Source organism: Phyllobates terribilis, unplaced genomic scaffold (genome assembly GCF_046119375.1).
Source record: "Phyllobates terribilis strain yellow unplaced genomic scaffold, ASM4611937v1 Scaffold_4__5_contigs__length_816908805, whole genome shotgun sequence".
Taxonomy (NCBI): domain Eukaryota; kingdom Metazoa; phylum Chordata; class Amphibia; order Anura; family Dendrobatidae; genus Phyllobates; species Phyllobates terribilis.
Genome location: NW_027362764.1, coordinates 310,425,399 through 310,434,447, shown reverse-complemented (window position 1 = coordinate 310,434,447; position 9,049 = coordinate 310,425,399). Strand labels below are relative to the sequence as shown.

General features: G+C 39.8%; 1 protein-coding gene across 2 annotated transcripts in view; it reads right to left on the bottom strand.

Annotated features, from left to right (window-relative positions):
- LOC141265371 (protein MON2 homolog) overlaps nucleotides 1-9,049 on the bottom strand; it is a 28,670-nt gene that overhangs the window by 4,461 nt on the left and 15,160 nt on the right. The window contains exons 5-7 of one of the 2 annotated variants that reach the window (XM_073678378.1): nucleotides 8,952-9,049; nucleotides 8,372-8,497; nucleotides 8,057-8,251 (exon numbers count right to left, since the gene is read on the bottom strand). In XM_073678378.1, the coding sequence (XP_073534479.1) occupies nucleotides 8,057-8,251; nucleotides 8,372-8,497; nucleotides 8,952-9,049 (419 nt within the window). Of the gene's footprint in view, nucleotides 1-7,593; nucleotides 8,252-8,371; nucleotides 8,498-8,951 lie in introns of those variants that run through there. The other variant, XM_073678377.1, reaches the window with a different exon arrangement.

Here is a 9,049-nt window from a genome sequence, read left to right as displayed (position 1 = left end):
TTTTTTAAATCATAGCATTTAAAGCTATATTGCTTTGCTATGTAAAATAATTATATTTACCGGTGACTACCGGTGACTATAATTACCCTTTTCCCCCTCCTCCATAACAACTCATTGAGCTGTTCTGGGTGACGGGGAAATAAGGTGTGAGATGGCTGGTTATTAAGGGGTGGAAGGAGGCCAGTTTTTTTTGTTTTCTTTAATCATAGCATTTAAAGCTATATTGCTTTGCTATTTAAAATAATTATATTTACCGCTGACTACCGGTGACTATAATTACCCTTTTCCCCCTCCTCCATAACAACTCATTGAGCTGTTCTGGGTGACTGGGAAATAAGGTGTGAGATGGCTGGCTATTAAGGGGTGGAAGGAGGCCAGTTTTTTTTTTTTCTTAAATCATAGCATTTAAAGCTATATTGCTTTGCTATGTAAAATAAATATATTTACTGGTGACTACCGGTGACTATAGTTACACTTTCCCCCCTCTTCCATAACAACTCATTGAGCTGTCCTGGGCGACGGGGAAATAAGGTGTGTGATGGCTAGCTATTAAGGGGTGGAAGGAGGCCAGTTTTTTTGTTTTTTTTTAATCATAGCATTTAAAGCTATATTGCTTTGCTATGTAAAATAATTATATTTACCGCTGACTACCGGTGACTATAATTACCCTTTTCCCCCTCCTCCATAACAACTCATTGAGCTGTTCTGGGTGACTGGGAAATAAGGTGTGAGATGGCTGGCTATTAAGGGGTGGAAGGAGGCCAGTTTTTTTTTTTTTTTAAATCATAGCATTTAAAGCTATATTGCTTTGCTATGTAAAATAAATATATTTACTGGTGACTACCGGTGACTATAGTTACACTTTCCCCCCTCTTCCATAACAACTCATTGAGCTGTCCTGGGCGACGGGGAAATAAGGTGTGAGATGGCTGGCTATTAAGGGGTGGAGGAGGCCAGTTTTTTTTTTTTTTTTTAAATCATAGCATTTAAAGCTATATTGCTTTGCTATGTAAAATAATTATATTTACCGGTGACTACCGGTGACTATAATTACCCTTTCCCCACTCCTCCATAACAACTCATTGAGCTGTCCTGGGCGACGGGGAAATAAGGTGTGTGATGGCTGGCTATTAAGGGGTGGAGGTGGCCAGTTTTTTTTTTTTTAAATCATTGCATTTAAAGCTATATTGCTTTGCTATGTAAAATAATTATATTTACCGGTGACTACCAGTGACTATAGTTACACTTTTCCCCCTCCTCCATAACAACTCATTGAGCTGTTCTGCGTGACGGGAAATAATGTGTGAGATGGCTGGCTATTAAGGGGTGGAAGGAGGCCAGTTTTTTTTTTTTTATTTATTTTTTTTTAAATCATAGCATTTAAAGCTATATTGCTTTGCTATGTAAAATAATTATATTTACCGGTGACTACCGGTGACTATAATTACCCTTTTCCCCCTCCTCCATAACAACTCATTGAGCTGTTCTGGGTGACGGGGAAATAAGGTGTGAGATGGCTGGCTATTAAGGGGTGCAAGGAGGCCAGTTTTTTTGTTTTTTTTTTAATCATAGCATTTAAAGCTATATTGCTTTGCTATGTAAAATAATTATATTTACCGGTGACTACCGGTGACTATAATTACCCTTTTCCCCCTCCTCTATAACAACTCATTGAGCTGTTCTGGGTGACTGGGAAATAAGGTGTGAGATGGCTGGCTATTAAGGGGTGGAAGGAGGCCAGTTTTTTTTTTTTTTTTAAATCATAGCATTTAAAGCTATATTGCTTTGCTATGTAAAATAATTATATTTACCGGTGACTACCGGTGACTATAATTACCCTTTCCCCCCTCCTCCATAACAACTCATTGAGCTGTTCTGGGTGACGGGGAAATAAGGTGTGAGATGGGTGGCTATTAAGGGGTGGAAGGAGGCCAGTTTTTTTTTTTTTTTAAATCATAGCATTTAAAGCTATATTGCTTTGCTATGTAAAATAATTATATTTACCGGTGACTACCGGTGACTATAATTACCCTTTCCCCCCTCCTCCATAACAACTCATTGAGCTGTCCTGGGCGACGGGGAAATAAGGTGTGTGATGGCTAGCTATTAAGGGGTGGAAGGAGGCCAGTTTTTTTTTTTTTTTTTTTTTAATCATAGCATTTAAAGCTATATTACTTTGCTATGTAAAATAATTATATTTACCGGTGACTACCGGTGACTATAATTACCCTTTCCCCCCTCCTCCATAACAACTCATTGAGCTGTTCTGGGCGACAGGGAAATAAGGTGAGAGATGGCTGGCTATTAAGGGGTGGAAGGAGGCCAGTTTTTTTTTTTTTTTTAAATCACATCATTTAAAGCTATATTGCTTTGCTATGTAAAATAATTATATTTACTGGTGACTACCGGTGACTATAATTACCCTTTTCCCCCTCCTCCATAACAACTCATTGAGCTGTTCTGGGTGACAGGGAAATAAGGTGTGAGATGGCTGGCTATTAAGGGGTGGAAGTAGGCCAGTTTTTTTTTTTTTTTAATCATAGCACTTAAAGCTATATTGCTTTGCTATGTAAAATAATTATATTTACCGTTGACTACCGGTGACTATAATCACCCTTTTCCCCCTCCTCCATAACAACTCATTGAGCTGTTCTGGGTGACGGGTAAATAAGGTGTGTGATGGCTAGCTATTAAGGGGTGGAGTAGGCCAGTTTTTTTTTTTTTTAAATCATAGCATTTAAAGCTATATTGCTTTGCTATGCAAAATAATTATATTTACCGGTGACTACCGGTGACTATAATTACCCTTTTCCCCCTCCTCCATAACAACTCATTGAGCTGTTCTGGGTGACGGGGAAATAAGGTGTGAGATGGCTGGCTATTAAGGGGTGGAAGGAGGCCAGTTTTTTTTTTTTTTTTTAATCATAGCACTTAAAGCTATATTGCTTTGCTATGTAAAATAATTATATTTACCGGTGACTACCGGTGACTATAATTACCCTTTTCCCCCTCCTCCATAACAACTCATTGAGCTGTCCTGGGTGACGGGGAAATAAGGTGAGTGATGGCTGGCTATTAAGGGGTGGAGGAGGCAAGTTTTTTTGCTTTTTTTTAATCATAGCATGTAAAGCTATATTGCTTTGCTATGTAAAATAATTATATTTACCGGTGACTACCGTTGACTATAGTGACACTTTTCCCCCTCCTCCATTACAACTCATTGAGCTGTCCTGGGTGACGGGGAAATAAGGTGAGTGATGGCTGGCTATTAAGGGGTGGAGGAGGCCAGTTTTTTTTTTTTAAATCATAGCAATTAAAGCTATATTGCTTTGCTGTGTAAAATAATTATATTTACCGGTGACTATAGTTACACTTTTCCCCCTCCTCGATAACAACTCATTTAGCTGTCCTGGGCGACGGGGAAATAAGGTGAGTGATGGCTGGCTATTAAGGGGTGGAAGAGGCCAGTTTTTTTTTTTTTTTTTTTTTTTTTTTTTAGTTTTTAAATCATAGCATATAAAGCTATATTACTTTGCTATGTAAAATAATTATATTTACCGGTGACTATAATTACCCTTTTCCCCCTCCTCCATAACAACTCCTTGAGCTGTTCTGGGTGACGGGGAAATAAGGTGTGAGATGGCTGGCTATTAAGGGGTGGAAGGAGGCCAGTTTTTTTTAAATCATAGCATTTAAAACTATATTGCTTTGCTATGTAAAATAATTTTATTTATCGGTGACTACTCATGACTATAGTTACACTTTTCCCCCTCCTCCATAACAACTCATTGAGCTGGTCTGGGCGACGGGGAAATAAGGTGTGAGATGGCTGGCTGTTAAGGGGTGGAGGAGGCCATTTTTTTTTTTAGGTTTTAAATCATAGCATTTAAAGCTATGTTGCTTTGCTATGTAAAATAATTATATTTGCCAGTGACTATAATTACCCTTTCCCCCCTCCTCCATAACAACTCATTGAGTTATCCTGGGTGACGGGGAAAGAAGGTGAGTGATGGCTGGCTACTAAGGGGTGGATGAGGCCAGTTTTTTTTTTGGTGTTTTTTTTTAAATCATAGCATTTAAAGCTATATTGCTTTGCTATGTAAAATAATTATATTTACCAGTGACTACCGGTGACTATAGTTATACTTTTCCCCCTTCTCCATAACAACTCATTGAGCTGACTTGGATGACGGGGAAATAAGGTATGAGATGGCTGGCTATTAAGGGGTGGAGGAGGCCAGTTTTTTTTTTTTAGTTTTTAAATCATAGCATATAAAGCTATATTGCTTTGCTATGTAAAATAATTATATTTACCGGTGACTACCAGTGACTATAGTTACACTTTTCCCCCTCCTCCATAACAACTCATTCAGCTGTCCTGGGCGATGGGGAAATAAGGTGTGAGATGGCTGGCTGTTAAGGGGTGGAGGAGGCCATTTTTTTTTTTTTAGTTTTTAAATCATAGCATTTAAAGCTATATTGCTTTGCTATGTAAGATAATTATATTTGCCGGCGACTATAATTACCCTTTTCCCTTTCCTCCATAACAACTCATTGAGTTATCCTGGGTGACGGGGAAATAAGGTGAGTGATGGCTGGCTACTAAGGGGTGGATGAGGCCAGTTTTTTTTTGGTGTTTTTTTTTTTAAATCATAGCATTTAAAGCTATATTGCTTTGCTATGTAAAATAATTATATTTACCGGTGACTACCGGTGACTATAGTTACACTTTTCCCCCTCCTCCATAACAACTCATTGAGCTGGTCTGGGCGACTGGAAAATAAGGTGTGATATGGCTGGCTGTTAAGGGGTGGAAGAGGCCAGTTTTTTTTTTTTTTTTTAGTTTTTAAATCATTGCATTTAAAGCTATATTGCTTTGCAATGTAAAATAATTATATTTACCGGTGACTATAATTACCCTTTTCCCCCTCCTCCATAACAACTCATTGAGCTATCCTGGGTGACGGGGTAATAAGCTGAGTGATGGCTGGCTATTAAGGGGTGGAGGAGGCCAGTTTTTTTTTTGTTGCTTTTTTTAAAAAAATCATAGCATTTAAAGCTATATTGCTTTGCTATGTAAAATAATTATATTTACCGGTGACTATAGTTATACTTTTCCCCTTCCTCCATAAAAACTCATTGAGCTGACCTGGATGATGGGGAAATAAGGTGTGAGACGGCTGGCTATTAAGGGGTGGAAGGAGGCCAGGTTTTTTTTTTTTTTTTTTAAATCATAGCATTTAAAGCTATATTGCTTTGCTATGTAAAATAAATATATTTACCGGTGACTATAGTTACACTTTCCCCCCTCTTCCATAACAACTCATTGAGCTGTCCTGGGCGACGGGGAAATAAGGTGTGTGATGGCTAGCTATTAAGGGGTGGAGGAGGCCAGTTTTTTTTAAATCATAGCATTTAAAACTATATTGCTTTGCTATGTAAAATAATTACATTTATCGGTGACTACTCATGACTATAGTTACACTTTTCCCCCTCCTCCATAACAACTCATTGAGCTGGTCTGGGCGACGGGGAAATGAGGTGTGAGATGGCTGGTTATTAAGGGGTGGAGGAGGCTAGTTTTTTATTTAGATTTTTAAGCAAGATAGTTAAAATATAACATTTATTAGATATATATTGAACATTTTTTTTTTTTCCAAGTTAAAAAACCATAATGGGCCAAATAGTGAACCCTGGGTCTTTTGAATTATTCTCAATAAACTATGATAGTATATACATGCGAACCACACCTCAACATATCAAATGCCAAGTGTATACGGCCTAGAAATAAATCAACCTCAACTCATCCTGATCATGGGATTTAGACACTATCCTTGCCAATATTAGTTGGCCTTTTTTTAAATATATATTACATACCAATCATAAAGGGATACCATGTGTGCGCTCAAAAAATAGGTATACAATAAACTCCCATATGCCCTTTAAACGCAGAAGGTACCATGGATTATACAGTAAAATCCCACATGACCTCTATTCAAATAGGTACCGTGGACTATGTCAGGGAAAATCAGCAAAACCCCACTGAAGGAATCCTTCGGGTTGTTGTTATATCAAGCAAAATGAAACAATCTTACCCAATCCTAAAGTGCATCATGGCTTGATTCATCCTGGTGTAATGTCATCCTCAAATACATGACCAAAACATTCTGGAGGTATCCTGCTCCCAACGCGTTTCCTCCTAAAGTAGATTCATTAGGGGAGACTGAAAAAAGGGGCTGAGGGTCTCCACCATTTCAAACAGCCCTTATCCTCCTTTCAAAAGACCCAGGGTTCCACCTGTCACTTCCTACACCGTGACTCCTTTAAACTGCCGCGCTAACCGACACGCCGCTACGTCACTTTCGGTCACGTGGGCTAGTTTATCCGGTATCTGGAACGCAAACCATCGGGTGGAACGCATATGGAATCCCGCCAACGTCACATCTGGTGACGTCCTTCCTGTTTCCGGTAAATGGAATGCATGCATATAGAAATGAAGTGCATCGCAAAGCACACTAGCGCTACAAAACCAGCCAGAACCGGACTCCAGACAGCGGTGGCCGGGGAGGGAGGGACAACAAAAACCACTCTCTCACACACACAGACTGGGAGGTACAATACCCCTCCTCTCCTGCATTTACAGATATATAATCACCACTACAAACCTGCAGCAATATATCAAACAATGGGACCAGATGATTTATAATAATTCAACTTTTTAGAAAAGGAAATATCCATCGTCCCACCCCTTAAGGGTTAAGCATGGCTTCCCACCATAGGGCTTATTATAACCAAATAACTAGGTAGGCATGAGTAGGAGGCTAAGACAAACACGCATTTGTCCACTAAAACCATTTGGAACATTGTCCAAAGGGCCAAACCAAAGGTCAGCATCTGAAGTACGGGATAGAAAAGATTAATAGATGATACGTTACTGGAGGTATATTAAAAATGAGAAACCCTGGTGAGAAAAAAACATGGCCCCATAAAAAGTCCAAAGGGATACAGCATGGCACATATGATCCTTTCTACACTGGCCCTAGGCCCCAATCCCTACCTGGCAGCGGAGGTTGGCACCCTAGACCTGCGCAGTGGCGCCCCCACTCAACGTCGGTTGTCCCTACACTCCTTTCCCTAGATGGTCCCTCAACCAATAGGAAACATTTATACGAGATTTGTTCATTCAGTCCACTAGGTGCCAGCGTACGTAGATAATGTATCCATTTGGCCTCTCTCTGAAGTAGAGCCTTATCCCAATTACCACCTCTCAGTGGAAACTTGACCTTATCAATACCTATGAATCTGACCGAATAAACTTTGCCCTCATGCATAGTATTGACATGTTTAGACAGGGGTGTATCCTTCCAATAGGTGGTACTAGAGTTCAAGTCCTCTTCCTCTCTGAAGAGGCAATTTGCACATTTAATTTCCCAGAGGAGCATGCATGGCGTATAAGTCTCCTCACTCTGGCATTTCACTCTCCATAAGGAGAAATCTTACCCCTTGGGTCCTAGTCTTAAGCCTCTCACCCAGCCAAATCAGATCTCTTACTTTGCACTGATGAGAGGCAACACTGCAAAACAGTCTGCAAACTGAGATTCTGGTTTGATTTTATCTTAAGTCATATGGCAAGGCTTGTTAAAGAGTTGATATTGACTTTTAGAATTGCTACTTCCAATAGGTGGAGCTAGAGTTCAAGTCCTCTTTCTCTCCGAAGAGGCAATTTGTATATTTAGTTTGCTGTAACACACCCTTAAGTGTGACACCATGCGGATTGATGGGGATCTGGGTTCCGGAGCCCCCAACGATAGCTCAAAAGACTTTTAGAAAAGTACGGTACACAGGCAGAAGAGCTCGCCTCCTGCAGGAGCAAATGCAGAAAACGGTCTGGGGGATTATAGACTTTCTATGTAGCCCATACATTGTTCCGTGTGCTCCTTCATACAGAAGCTGATCAAATCTGCCTCCTGAGCTCAGCACTTTGAAAAAAGATAAAATAATTCTAGAACATGCACTAAAGCACCCCAGAAAATGTAAAATAAATGTATTGCCTTACCAAAAGGCCATAAAATTGCTTAATAAGTACAGATACAACTCGGAGCAGTCTCATACATATAGGAAAGTAGGGTTTCTCAACAGGAGCAGGAGAAGAATTACTACTGGAGCCTTGGCGGAATTTAATATTTGGCGAAAAGAGCTTGATCACAAGAGGACACACGCGTTCTTTCAATAGGAAACTAAATTCTTGATGCTGTAAAATAAAAAAAAATAAAAAAGTGGAATTAGCAAAAGCAAACATAGTATTAGACTTTTCTCTATAAACTTATTACCCACCTCACAGTTTCAGACATGAAGCAACAGCTGTAATTACCTGCAAGAAAACTTGTGGAAAGTCATTAAGGACCGATTCCAGAAGTTCCAAGCCAAACGTCCTTGTCATTTCTGTCATTCCTACCAGCCAGTAGGGAGCATCAGCATTAACCAGCTGACACAAATCCTAAGGAAGTCAGGGGAAACCATTAATAGGATTATTAAATAACAATAATCAATAAAGCAAAACTCTAGGAAACACCGTTGAAAGCTGCACCACTCATCTTTAGGGCTCGTGTAGATGACCATACTATTAGTCAAAACATCAGATCGCACTCTGACCAATGTTAGTCTATGAGGTTGTGCACGTCTGATTTTTTCCTTGAATAGAGCTGGACTGAGGAGAAAAATCACAGCATGCTGAGTTTGATCCAATATTCGGATCGCACTCAGCCATGCAAGTTAATGAGTGCGCAGAAAACATTGGACTGCACTTGGATGACATCTAAGTGCAGTCCAATTATCACAGACTAACAGAATGGAGGAGATGGAGAATATTTTGGGCACACTATTAAACCGATTCTCTGGGATAACAGAATATATGCTTGTGTGACTTACATCTACATGACTAGAAGGATTACCTGAAAGAGCATATACGCATCTTTAGCACATGGCTTCAAAGTGCTGACAGATCTCCGATTACTGTTCCCAGTGACAGGCACGGGCGGCTCCACAACAT